The sequence below is a fragment of the Eleutherodactylus coqui genome, chromosome 11 (genome assembly GCF_035609145.1).
Source record: "Eleutherodactylus coqui strain aEleCoq1 chromosome 11, aEleCoq1.hap1, whole genome shotgun sequence".
Lineage (NCBI taxonomy): Eukaryota > Metazoa > Chordata > Amphibia > Anura > Eleutherodactylidae > Eleutherodactylus > Eleutherodactylus coqui.
Window position 1 is genome coordinate 122,546,538 of NC_089847.1, and position 22,352 is coordinate 122,568,889.

The window sequence follows — 22,352 nt, forward strand, 5'->3', positions numbered from 1 at the left end:
GCTTTTAAGGAGGAACGATTATCGCTAGTGAATGGAGGCGGAGCGGGCCGGGGATCATTCCGACTCGCCCACCTCCATTCACAGGAACAGGCAGTTGTTCATAGATGAATGACTGCCTGTTTACACAGGCCGATCGTAGTTCAGTTCTTATGCATGCAGAAACTGATCGACAAACGAATTTCTTGTTCGTCGTTTAGTCATATATTCATTTAGACTGGACTGCTCAGATTTGCACTGATCGCAGGAATCTGAACAATTTTTAGCCCGTGTAAAAAGGCCCTTTAATAAGGTTGTCTAGTTAAGAAAAGGTATTACCAACTATATTAGGAAAATCTGAGTTAATAGAGCAGTTCTATTGGCTCTTTTCCGTGAAAACAGTAGCCCAGATCTTAAAGAAATAGTGCAGTTTTGGAGTCCCATTTTTATAGTCCCTAGTAAGGAATTCTGAGTTAATAGAGGGGGTCCTCTGTTCGGGATCCTCATATTTTGGTCAGAATGGAAAGTGGTTACAAAGAGGGTCTCTCTTTCTCTAGAGGACCTTTACTGTCCTGTATTACATGGATAACTCATTGATATGAATGGGAAGCGTGTAGTACTTCAGTTTCAGCTCTGGAGGCGCTGCAGGGAAATTAACACGGGCTTATTAGTAGTTCAGCTTCCAGCATCCAGTCTAAATGCATGCCCCGACTGAACGATGAATGTTTGGTTATTGTTCGTCGTTCAGTTTGTGCAGGCATAAAAACTGAACGCCTGATCGGCCTGAGTAAACAGGCAGTCGTGCATCTATGAATACCTGCCTGTTTACTATGAATGGAGGCGGGATCATTGCTGGGACGACCTGTCTGGCATCTGCGCCCGAGAGATTGTCCCGTGTAAAAGGGCTCTTAATCTCAAATTTCACCCCAGATTACAGCTGACTGCTGGGGGTCCCAGTAGGGGGGGCGGGGGGGGGGCACTTTATGATCTCATTGATGTAAAAAAAAAGATCTAGGAATCACCTTTTTCAATGATTTGTTTGTATTAACTATTGTGCAGCACACAACACTCTGCTATTCGTACTAAACCTACACTATGTCCATTGTTTTTTTTTAGGGTACTATCATAAAGGCCATGATACTTATAAATCCACACAACCCTTTAGGGGATATATACTCTGCTGCTGAAATGATGGAGTTCTTAGAGTTTGCCAAAAGGTAAAGTGAAGTCTTATCGGCATCACTGTGTACATACATTACTTTAATGCATTACATTATGTATTATACTCCAGAGCTGCACTCACTATTCTGCTGGTGAAGTCACTGTGTACATACATTAGTTACCCTGTACTGACCTCGAGTTACATCCTGTATTATACTCCAGAGCTGCACTCACTATTCTGCTGGCGGAGTCACTGTGTACATACATTACTTATCCTGCACTGATCCTGAGTTACATCCTGTATTATACTCCAGAGCTGCACTCACTATTCTGCTGGTGAAGTCACTGTGTACATACATTAGTTACCTTGTACTGACCTCGAGTTACATCCTGTATTATACTCCAGAGCTGCACTCACTATTCTGCTGGTGGAGTCACTGTGTACATACATTACTTATCCTGGACTGATCCTGAGTTCCATCCTGTATTATACTCCAGAGCTGCACTCACTATTCTGCTGGTAGAGTCACTGTGTACATACATTACTTATCCTGTACAGATCCTGAGTTACATCCCGTATTATACTCCAGAGCTGCACTCACTATTCTGCTGCTAGCGTCGCTGTGTACATACATTTCTTATCCTGTACTGATCCTGAGTTACATCCTGTATTATACTCCAGAGCTGCACTCACTATTCTGCTGATGGAGTCACTGTGTACACATATTACATTACTTATCCCGAGCTGCACTCACTATTCTACTGGAGGTCCCTGTCTACACTACATGACCTATTCTGTACTGATCTTGAGTTACCTTCTGTGTTATAGACCAGAGTCGTCATCACAATTCTGTGGGCTTTAGGGCTGAACTTTTCCAGCATTCTCCGCTTGTTCATTATCTGTTGACCCTCCATTTTGGGATATGTGTTTAATCCAGCCCTTTGTACAGTAATCTACAGTAGAGGAAACTACATTCTAAGACCTCAAATATGTTGTTGGTGTTGGGTGACCAGATTGCTGACGGTTTCCAATAATAACCAGCAGAATTGTTAATGCAGCTCTGAAGTATACTGATATAAATTGCTGTTTAACAATTGTCAACCTTATAGTAAAGAGGCAACAGATACGCATAGACCATGCCACATAGTGATCGCTTTGTGTCTTCTAGGAACTCTTTGCACGTCATCGTTGATGAGATTTATATGCTGTCAGTATTTGATGAGTCTGCAACGTTCCACAGCGTGCTGAGCCTGGAGAAGTAAGATTATATACTGATTGTATGTGGTGCTAAAGGTGTTCTATGAGAACCACACATTTCCCCAAAGTGGCAGAAAGCGGTCTTTCCAAACCTGATCTCTGCAGCCATGGCCAGCTTTATGCTTATAGGATGCTCCCTGAGCTGCGCTCTTAGGCTGACCTGTAAAGGATAAGGAAGCTCTGATTGGTTGTCATAGACAATGGTGCTTCTAATTGACTCCTCCTATTGCAATTTTTTAAAATCCATTCTATCGTTCTGTACATTTTTAGGCTTCCGGATCCTCAGAGGACTCATGTTATGTGGGGAATCAGCAAGGTGAGTCGGGATGATTTACTTACGTTTTTTCCATCACACAGGAGGCCTGATTGCTCTCATTTCTATTCCCAATGCAGAAGGAGAAGCTAAAATGAAGCAGATACTTTCTGCATTATGCACTGAGTGCCTACAGCGGTCGGGTGCAACAGGAAGTCTGCATACTGCAACTTGAGCCAATAGCTGCACAGCGGGAAGTGACATCAGAGAAGGGCGCTGTTTTGGCAACTTCCTGTGTTTTTAAAGGGGTTGTCTTGGACTTCTCTGATTCATCAGCTGTCCTCTGGATAGGTCATCAATAGTTGATCAGAGATCCCTGTCGGTCAGCTGTCCACTAGGCCAGCGGTCATTCAATTCAATGGGGGCTATGCCTGGAGTACCAACGCGGATCGCTGCAAGGGTTGACAGCACCATCTGCTTGCAGCACTGTCTGCACTGCCAGCAAACAGCTGATCAGCGGAAATTCTGTATGGTGGACCCCCGCCAATCCTGAGTACAGGTCATTAATAGTAGAAATCCCAGAGAACTCCTTTAACCCCCTTATTGACCAGGCTGTTTTGTACCTTAACCCCTTAAGGAACAGGATGTTTTGTACCTTAAGGACCAGATAATTTTTAGGGATTTTACCCATGTAGTGGTTTAATTGCCCTATTTTTTTGCCTTCAGCTGCCAAAATTATTTTTGTTGCGTTTTTTCCCCATGACATACTGGGCTATTTTTTTTATTATCTTTTCCAATTGACTTTTATTTGCCGTTTTTTAGTTTTATGGGTGGTAAAACGCTAAAAAATGATTTTTTTAACATTTATAATTATTATTTTTTAATTAGTATATTTACGCTAAAATAAAGTACAGGAACGGGTTCCTCATTTTGCTTCGGCGTTTTGATATATAATATGTATGGGTTTGGATTACAGGGCGCATACGATGACAGCTTTGGTTGGTGTCGGCCTTGGATTATTTTCTTTTCTATGTATATTTTTTTATTTTATTCGCTAATCTTTTTTTACTTGTGCAGTTATTTTTTTTACTATCTATGTCCCCCATGATGTCATTCAAGACCTCTGAGGGATATTCACATGGTCTTTTTTTTTTTATTTGAAATTTTGTCACTGAAGCTGGAGCATACATAGGAGCAGCGTCCATGGGAGCCCCAGTTATAGGGGAAAACAATAGTCACTGGCAGAGCTGATCAGGATCTGCTAGGACCTTGTAGCTCTGCTGTGCCAGGGGATCCTGGCGGTCACTTGACTGCCGTCTCGCATAGTGGAAGAAACACTTCCACTCTTTAGTACATAGTACTCATTGAGCCCTGTATACTAAAGAAAGGAGGAGTCAGAAGGAGTTAAAAACTGCTTCTCCCTCCTCCTCCGGGTTATCTGCTGTGACTAACAGCTGACAACCCCACCTGTTTCTGATTGATTGCAGAAGCAGGGGCTTTAAACTCCCTCCGTGTTTTTACTATCGGCTGGGATTAGAGCCCATGACCAAGCGCCGTATATTTACTGTGCTTGGTCCTTAATGGGTAAAAGGAGTTATCCAGAAATTCAACATAATGGCTGCTCTCTCTGCAGCTTGCGAGCCACCGATCTTAGGATGGGTGAATGCACCTCTAGAATGAAGGACACAGGGTCTTATGCAACACTATTTATCCCTGTAAAGCTTACTATTGAGTTTTTTCAGTGCGTTGATGGTGGCCATTTTTTTGCATTTTTGGACAACCCCTTTAAGAACCCGTAGTGTTCAGAACACCTTGGAAACTTGCATTTGAGGGGCTGTGTTGCATTTCCTGCTGCTGAAGGACTACATAACTAGGCCGATATGCCATTCAGAATGCAAGAAAGCTGGATGGCAGCTGTTATGGTCACAACTCTGATTTCTCAGACCTCAGAAAGAAGCAAATTGCATCGCAACTTGACAGAAGAGGATGACTCCAGCGCTCAGCGCCCTTTTACATGGGGCGACCTGTCTGGTGCAGATGCCCGACTAGTCGTCCCAGTTATTATCGTTCCTGTGCTTTTACATAGGAATGATCATCACTGAGTGAAGGGAGGCAGAGCGGCCGGGGAACGTTCCAACCAGCCATCTCTATTCACACTAAACAGGCAGTCTTTCATAGATGGCCGACTGCCTGTTCAGGCTGATCGTTGTTTAGTTTTTATGCCTGCCCATTTAAAAGGACGCTTAGACTTCCTGGGGATTGTTGTTCACCTGTGTGCCAGTCAGACTGTTTAGTTTTTTTTTACTTTGCTCCATTTTCCACCCTGCAGGACTTTGCTATCTCTGGAGTTCGGTTTGGGACGCTCTACTCCAGCAATCAGGACGTCTGCAATGGTGTGGCCGCTCTCTGCTACTTCCATGGGGTCTGCGGCCCCATACAATACAAGATGGCTCAGCTAATGCGTGACCGAGGTGAGATGATAGGGCCCCATTACTACACAGGGAGCTGCTACTATCAGAAGGACCTGTCATGTTCATGCCTAACATAGTCACCCGCTGACTGGCAGACGCCCAGTGAGGATCTGTACCTACCATGTGTAATTGGGGTGCCATAAGGCAAACCTTCATAGTATGACTCGCATTCGTGTATGGCCTCTCAAGCTCATCAGACTTTGTTCTCCTTCACTGTCTAGATTGGATTAACCAGGTTTACTTACGAGTGAATCATTCTCGCTTACGGGCATCTCAGTCCTATGTGGCAGATGAGCTCCGCTCCATTGGCGTTCCCTTTCTTAACCGTGGCGCAGGATTCTTCATCTGGATTGACTTCCGTAAGGTGAGAAGCTGAAGGCAGTAACTTTACTATATCAAGATGGGATATGTTGCTCTTAGTCTGATTTCTGTATACTTCTGGAGAACTGCTTTAACCCCTTAATGATGTGGCCCCTTTTTTTTCCAGTTGTTGTTTCTCCTCCCCACTTTCAAAAAACCATAACTCTTTTTTTTTAATCGATGTAGCTGCCTGAGGGCTTCTTTTTGCAGGATGAGTTGTATTTTTCAATAGTTCTCTTTATTGTGTCATATTAGTGCACTGAAAAACTCTAAAACATTTTTTTAAAAAGTGGACTGAAATGGAAAAAAATGCATTTGTGGGAGGGGTTTCTTGTTTTTATGGTGTGCACACTGTGGCAAAAATGACATGATAACACTGTTCTGTGGATCATTACAATTACGACTAAATCAAATTTATATACTCTCAATGTCAAAAAACAACCCCTCCCCTAGAAGGAGTATGTGTGTATAGATATATATATACATATATTGTCAGTAACATCCCTCTGCTAGAAGGAGTGTATATATATATATATACATATACTGTCAGTAACATCCCTCTCCTAGAAGTTGTCAGATGGGATGAAACTTTCTCTGTGTGATTGTAACATTGTTATAAGGAAGTGATTACAATATCAGAGCAAAAGCATCATTTATTGTGGAGAACTGACCCCTTGTAGGGAGGCTCTAGTACCCTGTTGTACCACCTCTAGCTTGGATACAAGATGTGATACGGGTGGGCATGGAGGCTCTAGTACCCTGTTGTACCTCCTCTAGCTTGGATACAAGATGTGATACGGGGGGCATGGATGCTCTAGTACCCTGTTGTACCGCCTCTAGCGTAGATACAAGATGTGATATGGGGGACATGGATGCCCTAGTACCCTGTTGTACCACCTCTAGCTTGGATACAAGATGTGATACAGGCAGGCATGGAGGCTCAAGTACCCTGTTGTACCGCTTCTAGCTTGGATACAAGATGTGATACGGGAGGGCATGGAGGCTCTAGTACCCTGTTGTACTGCCTCTAGCTTGGATATAAAATATGATACAGGCAGGCATGGAGGCTCTAGTACCCTGTTGTACCTCCTCTAGCTTGGATACAAGATGTGATACGGGAGGGCATGGAGGCTCTAATACCCTGTTGGGCCACCTCTTGCTTTGATATAAGATGTGATACAGACAGGCATGGAGGCTCTAGTACCCTGTTGTACCACCTCTAGCTTGAATACAAGATGTGATTCGGGGGGCATGGAGGCTCTAGTATCCTGTTGTACCACCTGTAGCTTGGATACAAGATATGATTCGGGGGGCATGCAGGCTCTAGTACCCTGTTGTACCGCCTCTAGCTTGGATATAAAATGTGATACGGGCAGGCATGGAGGCTCTAGTACCCTGTTGCACTGCCTCTAGCTTGGATACAAGATGTGATACAGACAGGCATGGAGGCTCTAGTACCCTGTTGTATTACCTCTAGCTTGGATACAAGATGTGATACAGACAGGCATGGAGGCTCTAGTACCCTGTTGGGCCTCCTCTTGCTTTGATATAAGATGTGATACAGGCAGGCATGGAGGCTCTAGTATCCTGTTGTACCGCCTCTAGCTTGGATACAAGATATGATTCGTGGGGCATGGAGGCTCTAGTATCCTGTTGTACCGCCTGCAGCTTAGATGCAACATGTCATACGGGTGGGCATGAAGGCTCTAGCACCATGTTGTATTGCCTCAGCAAAGGTAGGATTGAGATGATCATCCTTAGGTCTCCAGACATGAACATGGTCGTCATCAGTACCCATACTAAACCTGGATTCGTTGTTGAAAATAACCCAGTTCTGTTCTGTAGCGTTCAGTTTCATCGTTAACAACACCACTGCAGATGGAGGCGACAGCAGGTGTCAAAGTCAGTACACGTAATAGGGCACTGTGAGACCAAATGTCCTTCGCCTGGAAAGGGTTCAGAAAGACACAAGGGTGTAACGATGGCGCCAACTGGATGGCGAACAATGACACAGTTGGAGCTGCTGGTGCTTGTCGGAGGATCAGATGCTTCTCTACTGGTGGTCTGTCAGGCGTCCTGAGCCCGGTCACCTTGTGTGCCCTCACACATCCACTGGTCCCAACACCTCCTAACAGTCTGGTCAGACGCTCCTATCTACTGGTGGTCTGTCGGGGGTCCTGAGCCTGGTCACCTTGTGTGCCCTCACACATCCACTGGTCCCAACACCTCCTAACAGTCTGGTCAGACGGACCACTCTAATGGTGGTGTGTAGAAGCATCCTGAGCCCAGTCGCCTTGTATGCCCTCAAACATCCACTGGTCGCAACACCTCCTAACAGTCTGGTCAGACGCTCCTCTCTACTGGTGGTCTGTAGGGGGCGTCCTGAGCCTGGTCACCTTTTGTGCCCTCACACATCCACTGGTCCCAACACCTCCTAACAATCTGGTCAGACGCTCCTCTCTACTGGTGGTCTGTCGGAGGGTCCTGAGCCTGGTCACCTTGTGTGCCTCACACATCCACTGGTCCCAACACCTCCTAACAGTCTGGTCAGACGCTGTTCTCTACTGGTGGTCTGTAGGGGGCGTCCTGAGCCCAAGCACCTTGTGTGCCCTCACACATCCACTGGTCCCAACACCTCCTAACAGTCTGGTCAGACGCTCCTCTTTACTGGTGGTCTGTAGGGGGCGTCCTGAGCCCGGTCACCTTGTGTGTTCTCACAAATCAACTGATCCCAACACCTCCTAACAGTCTGGTCAGAATGGCCCGGTGGGGGACAATCCATCGATATGACCATCCAACTTCTCACATCCCAATAATGCGCCCCTCTCAGACTCTGGTAACGGGGTGAAATCTCTTCTCTGCGTCATAGAGGCATCTAGTGGCCAACAAGCTCTACACAAGCGGAAGAAGAGGTCACTACACACAAGGAGCCTCCGAGAGCCTCTTATAGGTTAAGGGGGAAACCAAACTAGGGTCTCCGGTGACAAGACCGTTCATCTAATCACACCACAACTCTAATCATTTACAGATCTGCCTGAGATGGAACTGCAGGACGAGTTTTGCAGCAAAACAACAACTTCTTCTAGGGACACAAATTTTTCTGTCGCCATTTTCTGACTGCCATAACGTTTTTTCATCAATGTGTTTTTTTGCAACGCAACTTGTGGTTTCTTTTGGTACCATTTTGGAGTTGTAATAGCTTTTTAATACAGTTTTTTTTTTGAGCTAGGGTAACAAAAAAAACCCGCAGTTATGGCGTTGTGTATGTTTGGTTTTTTCTGATGACGTTCCCCACATGGAACATATAATGTGTTATGAATGTGGTGATGCCAAATATGTTTTTTTTTTGTTTTGATTTCTTTATTAAATATACAGGAAAAGTTGTTTTTTTTTTATTTTAACATGCTTTACGTTTTACAATAATAAGAAAAAACATTTTTTTTCCACTTGATTTTTCTTTTTTTTAGTCTCTTTAAGGAACTTGAACTTGCGATCATTTGATCAACATATATACTACAGTACTTCAGTATTGCAGTATGTGGTATTTTTGCAGGCCTTTCTTTTTAAGATGTGCCGCAGGCCCACTTTAATATGTTGAAATACACTGCTGCTCAAAGCACCTCTATTATAATTTGCTCACAATTGAATTCAATTGTGAATTGAATGCAATGCATAATCATTTGCACATGGCTAACAAACGCACTGATTGAAATGGCTAATTAGTTCCAGATGTGGTCTTTTTCCACAGTGTTTCATGCATCTCCTTTCGTATTGCGCACATTTACGCACCCCCCCCCCCCCATTGACTATTATGGGAACCTTAGGTGCTCAAATATGCAGAAAGTTAAAGCATGTCCTATTTTTTTTATTTGCGCAACCGAAATACGCACGCAAAATGTGAGTGAACCCATTGAAGTATTCTAGCATGGCTGAGCTCTATATATGACCGTATCTATGTAATAGGCTTGGTTCTGGTATCGTCTGTATGTAGTAAATGTCAGATGACTTTAGAACTTTAGGCTGGTTACTGACAAGTGTATTTTAACACGTCCGTAAAACTGATTCGTATTGTGAATGTGTTAGAGATAACATTACAACCGTACGCTGTGAGGATCTCATCAGTACTTTTATTAACCCAATAAAAATAAAAGCAATACAGAGGCAAAAACGCAAAAAATTGGTCATGCTGTGCTTTGAAAAAACTATTGCCCTTGCTAGCCTTAATCTGCCCCTGGTGGTCACACATGCGCACTACCGCTCCATTCATTTTGTTAGGACCACCACAGATAGTCAAGTTCAAATGCTCAACTATCTTCGGCGGTCCATTGAAAGACCACCACTGCCCCCACTTCAGAAGGCACGGAGCCCTTTTCTCAGGATCAGTGGGGTCTCAGAAGTTGGATTCTCACCTTTCAGTCAGTTATCCGCCATCCTTTGCAGGGGGGAAGACTTTCAGACATGGCACAACTAAGAGCATGGCCATTAAATGGTTAAATATCTGATTTTAGTTACTGAGTCTTCCTGCTTGTTCTTTATTGCTGTTTTCCGCAGTACCTGAGGGCTCCGACCTTTGAGGAAGAAGTTAGTCTGTGGAGGGATTTTCTGGATAATAAGGTTCTTCTGTCTTGCGGGAAAGCCTTCGAATGTGCAGAGCCAGGTTGGTTCAGGATTATATTCTCCGACAAGACCCACCGTCTGCAGCTAGGTAAGTGCTCGGATGTTGTGGGGGACAAGGCTCCCATCTAGGGTTGCCACCTTTTGTCACCAATGTAAAGGGGGTGTGGCTTATTACAATGTATATTTTTAACTCCATTATTCCAGTGGCCCCTATAGTAATAGCATCCCTTCTCAGTGGCCCCAGTAGTAATAGTGACCACTCTGTGGCCCCAGTGGTAATAGTGCACCCCTTAGTGGCCCCAATAGTAATAGTGCCCTAGTTAGTGGTCTCAATAATAATAGTGTGGCTCCAATAGTAATAGTGCTCTCCTTTAGTGGCCCCTATAGTAATACTGGCTCTGACAATGGCCTCAATGTTAATAGTTTGCCCCTTAGTGGCCCCAGTGGTAATAGTGCCCCTGCTATTGGTCCCAATAGTAATTGTAGCCCTGATACTGGCCTTATTTATAATAGTGTGCCCTCCTCACCTCTATGGTAGTAAGTAGCCGCAGCTCTTGTACGCACAGCCCCTGCTTCCTTCCCCAGCATCTACACTCTTGTATGTACAGTGCAGTGCAGACGCCAGGAACGGCAACAGAGTCTCCGTATATAGAATCCGCTGTGGCTTGACCGTCCCGAAGCCGCTCACAGGCAGCGATTATTTTTTTTTACCTGCCATTAACTTTGCCAGTCAAAAATAAATACCGATACTGGCCTTGGAAGTTGTTTACCCTGCTGGTGGTGCACCAGCCGGGTGGCAACTATACCCCCATCCAGGGGGGTGCTGACTATTTGCCTGAGAATATATGAAAGTGTATGGCGGCCACTTTAGTTCCAAAACAAGCAGTCCTGAAGAGACGGGGCATCTTGTTTTCTGCCATGTTTTGGCTGAAGAGTTAAATCTGATTGAAGGCTATTTTATTTTAGCCTGAAGAAGAGCCCTGCGTTGGTTTGAAAGCTCGCATTAACATCATGTAGTTTTGTTAGCCATTAAAAGGTATCTTAGTGCTAGACAGTTCTAATAAATGAAGCCCATAGTGTTCATAGTCTATGAGAGGAGGAGGAAGGAGGGGAAAATAAAATGGACACCCCCAGAAAATATCAGTTTGTATTTACTTTTTAACCCTTACTACTTCCTTTATCAAACAGAAGAGATGATTTATCTTTAGCATTTTGGTCATTACCTCTGAATTAGCTTTTCAGAAATGGAGTAAAAATGGGGTGGCAAGATGAAAGATTGCCATCAGTTTCTGAGAGGCTCAGTTGGTGGTGACACCAATATGACTGCACTTCTTGTTACCACCTTTTAAAAAAATGTCTGCCACAAATGAATAGAAAAATGGCCCTGTCTCTGAAAATAAGGGAAAGCAAGTGACCAAACTCAGGCTGCAGCTCTAACTTCTGATTTGTGAGGGTTGGTCCATGCGCTACAGCAAGGGGCTGCCGATTGCGAGGATCAGAAGGGTCAAAATGCACACCAATGACATGACAATTTTTGGGGGGGTTTTATCTCAACTTTTGAAAAGTCATTACTTTTTTATTTTTCCAGCAACAGGTGTAGTTTTTATTGTTAGAATTTTGGGATACATTGTATGCATTATATAAATGTTATTAATTTTTTAGTTAAAAAGCAGATGAATTTTGCCATTTTTTTTAATGGCGTTCACTATATAGTATAAATAACATAACTTTTTTCTGCAGTTACAATTACGACAAAACCAAAATTTATATATATATATTTTTAGGTTTTTCTACTTTATTACAATTAAAAAATATATATATTTATTTATTTATTTATTTTTACATCGCGGCATTCAAAGACCCATACGTTTTTTTATTTCTCCATGGCTGGAACTGCTTGAAGACGAGCTTTTGGCGTGACGAGCTATAGTTTTTATTGGTACCATTTTGGGGCATATATGACTTTATTGATCACTTGTATTGTGTTTTTTGGGAGGCAGAGTGATCAGAAAAAGCATTTTGGCTCAATTTTTTTGGCTATTTTTTATAGTGTATGCCAAATGGGATAAAAAGTGTATTCAAAAGTGTGTTTTTTGTTTTTAATGGTAATTTTTTACATTTTTCCTTCACCTTTTTTGTATCCCTTTACAGGACTTAAACCTTAAATCTTATAATCGCTCAGATAATACACTGTATTATGCGATTTCCTTGCCTGTACTTGCTATGGAAGACTCAGAGGTCTCTATTAGGTCCCTGGTTCCCATGGCAACCTATCATGCTTTCATAGTGGAGGGCCATTGACATTAAAGAGGGAGCGTTGTCCCTCTATTAACTCTATACATGCCGAGATCAACATTGATCACAGCCTGTAGTAAGTTAACAACAGGGATCTGTGTTCTCACTGATCCCCACTGTTGCACTTGGAGGTCACCTGTCAGACACAGTCGGCTCCTGCTGTGGCTGGCGCAGTCGCAGCTCCTAAACCTACGCCATCTATATGATGTAATTATGTCTTTTTGTGGCTTTTTCCACCTGGGACTTTCATTTATGCTGTGCGGGGTAAAAAATGCATTACTTTGATAGATCAGACTTTTACGGACGCAGCGATACCAGACATGTTTTGTGGTTTTATTATTTACATTCTTTTATTATAAAAATGGCAAAAGGGCTTTTTTTCAAACTTTTATTACCTTTTATTTTTTTAAATAATGATGAATAAAACTTTTTAAAACTAATTCTTACATTTTATTTTTAGTCAACATAGGGACAAGAACTTGCGGTGGTTTGATCGCTTCTGCAGTATGATATACTGCTATAGCCTTACATTATAGTGCGATCTTACAGGCTATCTATCAAGCCACGCACAGGCTTGGCTTAATAGGCAATCTACAAAAGCAGCGCTGGGGCCTTTCAGAAGGCCCCCGACTGCCATGGCAACCGCACAGCACCCCACAATCTCATTGTGAGGGGCAGCGTGGGACTCTCGAATATCGATCGGGGCATTTCAATGCCGCTGTCAGAATGATGGGACTGGCACAGATACGTGCCAAACTACATGACCCATGCTGGAACCAGACAGCAAGTGGAAGTTCTGACACCCCTTTAACTCTTAATGAAGGTGTGCCACACTTATTGGAGTCGGGTCGATTCTGCGTTTTTCTATGGGCCCCGAGATTTTTGTTTGCATTCTTTCCCGCTAGTACGACTCCATCTAACAAACAAGAATCATTATTTCCTTTCTGCAGGAATGCAACGTATCCACAAAGTGCTGGAAAGGAGGGAGAAAGACCTTCAGCTGGAAGAGAGGAACTCTGTAGAAGAAGAGGGTAAAGCAGACAGCACAGACGAGGTCATCTATGTGTCCAGTCACCACGAACCTTCAAGCACCAACTTGGGCGATCTCATCGTTCAACTCCAGAACCAGATGCGTTCGTCCGACTGGCTGCAGCGAAACACGGCTGAAAACTTTGCTCAGCAGCATCCTGAGGTTTTCCAGGTGTATTGCAAATATGTGGGAAAGCAGTAAGGAAGACAGGGTTGGGGTGGTCAGCTTCTGGAGTCTTGTCCAAGGCCTGAGCGTCCATCAGAACAAACTGTATTGGTGCTTCTATCTTGTATGATGCATTTTGGAATGGTCTGACTTGAAAACCAGTCCAGAATGGCTCTACTCCAGTTGTCTACCAGTTGCTGCTGCCACATGTAGCCATATAGCTACGGCTGCCATACTACAGAGTAACTGGAAGACCTAATGATCGGTAACACTGATCCAGATCGCAATGGTTCTCCATAGGTTCTGGGAGTCTCGCCTTTATCAGTGGACCAAATAACTGGAATTATAACAGAAAAGGATCTGTAGAAATTAATATACTAAATACTGCTACATTTTAATGGTTATTTTTCTATATGACTTGTGCAGAATGTTCACCTGCATCCAGTCTGTTCTTTCTTCTTTGATGTTCTTTATGATCCTCTTCTTTACTGATAATATTTCTGAAGTTTCTCTGATGTGACAAATTAAGAGAAAAGTTTTGTGTTTCTAAAAAGACAGTTTTTTATTTTTCATTGACAAAATAAGGGCAGCTCAAACAACCGAATTTGAATTGTGGATTCTGCGATCGCCGTTCAAACTAATGATACGCTGCAATACCTGGGCAATCAAATGCACTGACTTACGCAGTTTTCACTCACACTGTGAGCGGAAGAAAAATAGCAGTATGCTTTATTTTACTGCGGATGCTGCGCCTATGAGCTCCATTGATCTCTATGGATACATCTAAAAGCAGTGCCTACGCAATTAACATTGTGTACAGACGCGGGTTCTTACGCACATTGCTAGGAGACCAGATAACAAATGGTATAAAGAAAGCAGGAATTTGTGGACAGACAATGCAGGACAGAGTCTGAGGAGCAGCACACCCATCCAGACTGTCTGCAACCCCCGCTTGTTCTTTTGCGCTCTTCCTTCGCAAGAATAAGTTTTTTTTTAAAGTGTTTTATACTACCTTCAAAAAAAGTAGTATAAAGAAGCCAAGCCCAGAGATTAGTATCCCGTTCTGATGGCTTTTAGAAGATCTTACCATGACAGCACAAGAGAATGTCGCCTGAGCGATAGAAGGGTGTTTCTAGGAGGTTGGGCAACTTTCTGATGTCATTGTCTGCTTGCGTTCGTTCTTCCGCACGCACAATATGTTGTACGTTCGTGTAGAAAGCGTACGCAATTCGCTTCGGCAGTCATACGCTGCAGATATATGCTTGCAGAATATGACCAGGTCGTGTGAGCCCGGCCTTAGTTCACATCAAGGCTCAATGTGTGGAATGTAAGTTGCTAATGATCTATGGTCTTTGTACATGACCTGAATAGTGGGCTTAAGCATTCCACTGTCTGACAATCAAACCATGTAAAAGGACCAACGATGAGTCGATAAAGATCGAATGCTCGTTTGCCGGCTCATTATCGATTTTTAGCAAGCTTAAAAATGCTTGCTGATCTGCCATACATCTCGGTATGTGAGCTGGGAGCTGTAGAGCCGGCCTATGGGGATGAACATCATACTAGTTATCATTGTTCCCCATAAGACAATTCTTGGCCCATGTAAAGAAAAGAAAAAGAAAGAATTAAACAAGTGCAGATTGGCATGCATGTTGATAGGCACTCTGCATTGGGCCGAGACTTTGCTGGTGTATAAGTACCGTTATTCTGGAGACAATCATCCTAGCGATCTCCATAAGCTGATTCTTGGCACTTGTAAAACAAAATTAAATGAGCACCACTCGACATGCTTGTTGATTAGCACTTATTACACCGAGACGAGATTTTGGCCATTGTAAAAGGATCTCTATTCTGACATGCTCACCACTGTCCGAAACGGTGATGGAGAAGGATTTTTTGGTACATATTGGTCACAGACTAATGTTAGAGCACAATGTCAATCTGCTTCTTGTAAAGCCAGCACCATACTATCAGATACCAAAATAGAATCAATTCCAGAGAGAAAAATCTAAGCTCTTAAAGACGTTGTCTAGAAGAAGTTACATACCTGAGTGCAGTCCCGATTCAGCGGTGTCGATACTTTCACTTCCGGGCTGGTTCCAACATCGGTCACATAAAGTAGATCTCCCTCCCTGCTCATGGCTTATGCAGAGGTAGAAAATGGAGCTGTCTTAATTCTTCAAATGAGCTACTCTGACAGTTCCTCACAATCACATCACCAATGTTGGGAGTGGTGAGGAAGATTTATCTCAGGTGACCTGGTGTCAGACCAAGATCAAAGTGGAGGTACTAACAGAGCTGAACCTGGAGTGGATGCAGGTAGGTTTATTTCTCTGCACAACCCCTGTGATGAGGATTCAAAGGTGTTTTCCGGGAAATTTGTATTCATGACCTATCCTTAAAAAAGGTCATTAATAATTGATTGGCTGAGGGCTCCGACCAATCAGCTGTTCGGGCACCCACTGTCACCGGTAAAACACAAGGTACGGAGTAAAATGGGAGGAACGTTTTATAGGACTATGAACTAACTGAACCTGATGCTGTTGAGCGCTACAGAACACAACCCATCCAAGTCATTTTTTAATGGGGGTTGAAGGGTTGTCCAGTTTCAAAAACGCATTTATATTCTACTATGGAATTGTGAGTTAATAGAGGAGATTCCCCTGCAGGACCCTCATCACTTTGCAAGAGTACAGAGTGGCTTTAAAAAGCGTCTATTACTCAGGAGGACCTGCCCTGTCCTGCATTAGAACCCACTGATATGAATGGATGCTGTGTAATACTTCATTTTCCCTGTGGTGGTGCTGCAAAGAATATGAGCACTTACTGCCAGGTTATTCCACATATGCTGCTGATCACTGGGGGTCTCAGGGGTCTAACACCCACTTGTCACGTACCTGTCCATCCTAAGAATAGGCAATCAAAATGTAGTCCTGGAAACCTCTTTAAAGCGAGCTTCCGCTCCTTGACAAGCAAAGATGGCCGAACCGCTCCTCTGACTATGGCATTAGTATGCATTGGTAGTCCAAGACACTATCTACTAGCCAGTGCTGCTCACATAGTCTGGCATGACGTGTAACAAACAAGTCATGACTCATCTAATTTCCTTCTATGACAGAATCACCGACTGGGTTGATCAGGGAAATGAAAAAGACTTGGGTATACTAATAATTCGCAGCTTGAACATGAGTCAACAGTGTGATGCAGCAGCAAAAAAGGCAAACACAATTCTGGGATGTATTAAGAGAAGCATAGAGTCTAGATCACGTGTGGTAATTATCCCCCTCTACTCTCCCTTAGGGCGCCCACCCACTGGCGTTTGCGATTTTCGTGCGTGAAAAACGCCGCGTTTTCGCGGCGTTTTTCCCGCGTTTTTCGCGGCGTTTTTTGCCGCGTTTTCGCGGCGTTTTCGCGGCTTTTCCATTGACTTTCATGGGTGCATTAGGAGAAAAATAAGGACACATATGCAACTGACAGTTCCTATGTTAAAAACGCAACGCAACGCAAAACGCCAGTGGACAGGAACACATGTTATCTCTATGCCTGTGCAGGAAAAACGCAAAACGCAAACGCAGGTAAAAAAAACGCCAGTGGGTGGGCGCCCTTAGTCAGGCCTCATCTAGAATACTGTGTCCAGTTCTGGGCAGACCGATTTAAAAAAGACACAGACAAACTGGAGCAAGTTCAGAGAAGAGTTACCAGGATAGTGGGTAAGGTAAAGTCCCCTGGTGCAAGCATCGAGTCGTGACTGATTTCTAGGGTGACATTTTCTTGGCAGACTGTATTTGTGGGGTGGTTTGCCATCGCCTTCCCCAATCTTTACCCCCCAGCAAGCTGGGTACTCATTTTACCGACGGAAGGATGGCAGGCTGAAACGCTGAGTCAACCTTGAGTCAGCTATCTGAACCCGCAACCTTCAGGTCGTGAGCGAGAACTTAGGACTGCATTCTGCTGCCTTAACACTCTATGCCACATAAGGCTTGCACAGTCTGCAAATCATGTCTTATGAGGAATGGTTAAAGGATCTGGGAATGTTTAGCTTGCAAAAAAACAAACAGATTGCAAAGGCTGGACAGATATCTGTCTGGGATGATTTAGTGTCTCCTGCACTGAGCAGGGGGTTGGAACCGATGACCCCGGGGGTCCCTTCCAACTCTACCATTCTATAATACTGACCAGTTTAAGCACATTATACATTATATGCACTATTAGTGTATCAGGTATCTAGAGAAGCAGTTTGGCCATCTTTGTTTTTCCAGGACCAGAAGGTCACTATAAGCTCGATCTCTACTCATAGCTAATTACCTTCTGGACATTTTATTAAGTATAGAAGGGATACAAAACCAAACCCAAATCTGTGACTTGCGTCTTCTCTGAAAGGGCTCATTCACCAGAGCATATCATATTTTCGTCCGTGAATGCACTGCGTATTCCCTGTGTATTTGGACTTGGCTGCGATTTTCTTGCTCACATAGGGCTCCTGCCCACGGACGATTGTGCACTGCATTCCCCGCGGCGATAATCTGGCCTCGGGGAACGCAGTAAACGTTTTCCATAGAGTTTCTATGGAAAGCGCTGCCCTGCTGTCCACGAGCGGAGAATCATAGCGATTCTCCGCTCTCGGATGGCAAATTGCAGCATGCTCCGATTTGCTGCGATTCTCCACGTTGAGCGGTGATGAGTCAGATAGGCTCACCGTGGACAACTAACAATTCTCTCCCCTGCTCCCGTGGACAGGCGGCCATACTCAGCGAGTTTTTCACACTTCCAAAAAAAACCGCAACCAGGTCTCATTGATTTCATGTGTAAACGCGCACCCCAGATCCAAATAGGACATGCTGCGTTATATTTGTGGACATGGGGGCTCTAGTGTCCTGTTGTACCGCCTCTAGCTTGGATACAAGATGTGATACAGGCGGGCATGGAGGCTCTAGTACCCTGTTGTACCGCCTCTAGCCTGGATACAAGATGTGATATGGGTGGGCATGGAGGCTCTAGTACCCTGTTGTACCACCTCTAGCTTGGTTACAAGATGTGATATAAGCGGGCATGGAGGCTCTAGTATCCTGTTGTACCACCTCTAGCTTGGTTACAAAATGTGATATGAGTGGGCATGGAGGCTCTAATACCCTGTTGTACCACCTCTAGCTTGGTTACAAGATGTGATATGGGGGGCATGGAGGCTTTAGTATCCTGTTGTACCACCTCTAGCTTGGTTACAAGATGTGATATGGGGGGCATGGAGGCTTTAGTATCCTGTTGTACCACCTCTAGCTTCGATACAAGATGTGATACGGGCGGTTATAGAGGCTCTAGTACCCTGTTGTACCGCCTCTAGCTTCAATACAAGATGTGATACGGGTGGGCATGGAGGCTCTAGTACCCTGTTGTACCGCCTCTAGCTTGTATACCAGATGTGATACGGGTGGGCATGGAGGCATGCAGGTTCTGCATGGTATCCTGTGGCGTATCGCTCCACATTTGCTGTAACTGAGCCTCTAGATTGTGCAAATTCTTAGGCTGCCAAAGTTAGTGTCCTAGATGGTCCCATACATGTTCAATTGGTAATAAATATGTCAACCGGGCAGCCACGGAAGTGACAATGTTGTGGGGGCTCCTGTGACCCCCTTGGTTGTGCAGCTGAGCATTATCCTGCTGGAAGCCGCCATGGGAGGAACACATGTGGCTGCAGGATGTCCTGAACATATCGCTGAGCTGACATTGTCCCTCGTTCCACTAGTAGGTGTGACCGACTGTCATATGCGATGGCCCCCAGACCATCATAGCAAAGGCAGGATTGAGGCGCTCAACCCGAGGTCTCCAGACATGAACACGTCCGTCGTCAGCTCCCAAACTAAACCTGGATATGTCGCTGAAGACAACCCCGTTTCACTCCGTGGTGTTCAATTTCTTCGTTCATGACATTACTGCAAACGGAGGCGACAGTAGGTGTCAGGCAGTACATTTCCAGTGGTCTGGAAATGGGTCCGACAGACACAGTAGCCTGTAAACTGCTCGTACTTGTCGGAAGATCAGACGCTCCTCTTTACTAGTGGTCTGTAGGAGGCATTCTGAGCCTAGTCACCTTGTGTGCCCTCATACATCCACTGGTCCCAACACCTCCTAACAGTCTGGTCAGACGCTCCTCTCTACTGGTGGTCTGTCGGGGGCATTCTGAGCCTGGTCACCTTGTGTGCCCTCACACATCCACTGGTCCCAGCACCTCCTAACAGTCTGGTCAGACGAACCTCTTTACTGGTGGTCTGTAGGGGGCATCCTGATCCCGCTCACCTTGTGTGCCCTCACACATCCACTGGTCCCAACACCTCCTAACCGTCTGGTCAGAATGGCCGGTGGGGGACAATTTATCGCTACGACCATCCAGCTTCTCATATCCCAATAATGCGCCCCCTCTGGTAACGGGGTGAAATCTCTAATCTGCCTCGTAGAGGTGTCTAGTGGTCAACAAGCTCTACACAGGCGGAAGAAGAGGTCACTACACACAAGGAGCCTCCGAGAGCCTCTTTGTGTATCAGAATGGCACAGATACAATCTCATACATCATAACTCTTCATTATGTTTTTTTTTTCTGTGACACTTTATATTATGAGCGAAAAATTGTCTTTTATCTGTTTTTGTCAGTTTTATGAACTCAATGTAAAATTCTCCTTGTTAAGGTGCTTTGTCTAGTTGTTATGAGTCTGTTTTTAAGGCTTGTCTGCAGAACCCCCCAATGTTTAAAGGGCTGGTGTCTAAATAAAGCTTAATCATTGTATAAAGTGAGGTTCTCTAACTTTCTCATAGACTGACGTCTAATTGAAAGGGTTTTCCGGGCAAATACTATTGATGACCTATCCTCATGATAGCAATATCCAAAAACCAGGCGTGCTCCCCAATGGTTAGATAACGGCACAGGTCAGCAGCCGTAGGTTTCTCACATAGAATGTATTAATGCCCACAGATAACTAGCTGTTTTTGGAAGGTTTGTTCCTTTCATATTAGAAGAGTACATTGGGTGGTGTACATTGGTCTATGTATATGGTCTTATTCACACAAACGTTTTATCGCGGCTATTTTGCCGTGACAAATCGCGGTCATCTGAAGCATTGGATTCCAATGCATTCGTTCAGACGGGCAATTTTCCGGCGCATAAAATACGCTACCGATTCCAGACGGCCGCTTTTACGCACGGCCGGAAAAGATAGACATTGCCCTATGGGAATTGCCGGGAAGGGAGAGGGAATTTAGCATGACTAGTGCTGCTATGCTACCTTCCTCTTCCTTTGCCCACAGCTCCCATAGCTTTCTATGGGAGCTTCTATTGCCACGAACAGCTGGCAGAGGGAGGGGAAGTGAGGGGGAAAGAGTTTAGCATCGCTAAACTCTCTACCCCCGGCCAACGGGACCTGGTTTTCAGATATTTCGTGACTATACGCTCTGTTTCCATCAGTAGGTGGTTTAATGTTTTTCGGTTGCTGCATACCCATTGAAGTGTGCCTTAAGTTTATATGGTTGTTTGTTGGTGCCCTGCTCACAACCTCCAAAAATGTGCAGAATCATCCATATCTCTGTCTGTTTATTTGGAGTCACTACCTTAGGAAGCGCTCTGCTTGTTTGTATATTCCCTATCCTCATGATAGGTCATCAATGTTTCATCGGCTGGGGTCCACCGATCTAGACTGCAGGTGATCAGCTGTTCAGCTGCCCACTGTCACAGGCAAAGCATACCGACCTGAAGCTGATGCTCCAACCCCTGTATAGTGGCCAACGCTGGTAGCTGCAGGCACAGCAGTCGTTGATTTTAATGGGAGCTTCACCTGCAATTAGCAGCATTGGCCACTACATAGAGGTCGGCGCTAATTGCTTACACTTCGTACTCCTGTGAGTTGTGGCGCTGTCCGCGGGCACCTGATCAGGTGGGATCCCAAGTGATGAACACCAGCCGATCAACTATTGATGACCTATTTGTCTGGTAGACCACTTTAATTACTTGTCTTGCCCCTGTGATTTGGTGCAATGTTCTCCATTTATATTCCTTTACATATTTGTGCCAGGTTTGTCATTTATACACACAATTGTGGGTTTTTGCGTCTTATCTGTCCGTTTTGTGTTTTGCCTGGAAAAGGGGGTGGGGTTTAATTCGAACACCGCATTGTTTTTGTAGAACACTTTTATGATTTGCAACTTTTTAAAAAGTAGCTACATTTTTGCATAAACTCAGTCCAATGCTGAGCTGGCTTTCCAGACTGTTTTATCATGAGAGGCATAATTAAAGTTTTTTGTGTGTGTGTGTGTGTGGGGGGGGGGGTGCATTTTTTCTTTGTCAGGCCAAAATGTGACATCTATCAAACTGTCCCACACTGTTTGATAAATTTGGTTGCCTTTTGCACTGGTCTAGGGAGGAGTCGGAAGCAAAAAATGAACTTCAGTCATGCATCTCATGATAAAATGGTGTTTCTCTGTTTAGATTCTCCACCCTCTTTCGAGATCTCAGCTAGCTGTCGGTGAATGGAAGTATTGTTAAAAAACACACCATTTTCCCAGCAGAGGCTTGCTCCATTTGTACCTCCTTGTTCTTTAATAGCCCCTCATAGCTCCTCTCCTTATGTCTTAGACTCAACTAGTAATTGTGAGTCATACAATATCTTAGTTCAGTTCTTTCCATACAGACTAAGGCCAGATTCACACGAGCGTAGCATTTTTGCGTGTGCATCGACATATTTTACTGTACTTTTTTCATGTGCAAAGCATGTGCATTCCCGTGTG

At 44.4% G+C, this 22,352-nt stretch overlaps 1 protein-coding gene across 1 annotated transcript in view; it reads left to right on the plus strand.

Moving 5' to 3' along the window:
• The window catches only part of ACCS (1-aminocyclopropane-1-carboxylate synthase homolog (inactive)), a 41,882-nt gene extending 21,517 nt beyond the window's left edge, over positions 1-20,365 (plus strand). Inside the window, exons 9-15 of the mRNA XM_066583466.1 lie at positions 1,093-1,193; positions 2,307-2,396; positions 2,666-2,711; positions 4,978-5,119; positions 5,341-5,483; positions 10,031-10,184; positions 13,342-20,365. Of these exons, the coding sequence (XP_066439563.1) occupies positions 1,093-1,193; positions 2,307-2,396; positions 2,666-2,711; positions 4,978-5,119; positions 5,341-5,483; positions 10,031-10,184; positions 13,342-13,622 (957 nt within the window). The 3' untranslated portion in view covers positions 13,623-20,365. The remainder of the gene's footprint in view (positions 1-1,092; positions 1,194-2,306; positions 2,397-2,665; positions 2,712-4,977; positions 5,120-5,340; positions 5,484-10,030; positions 10,185-13,341) is intronic.
• The last annotated feature ends 1,987 nt before the right edge of the window (positions 20,366-22,352 follow it).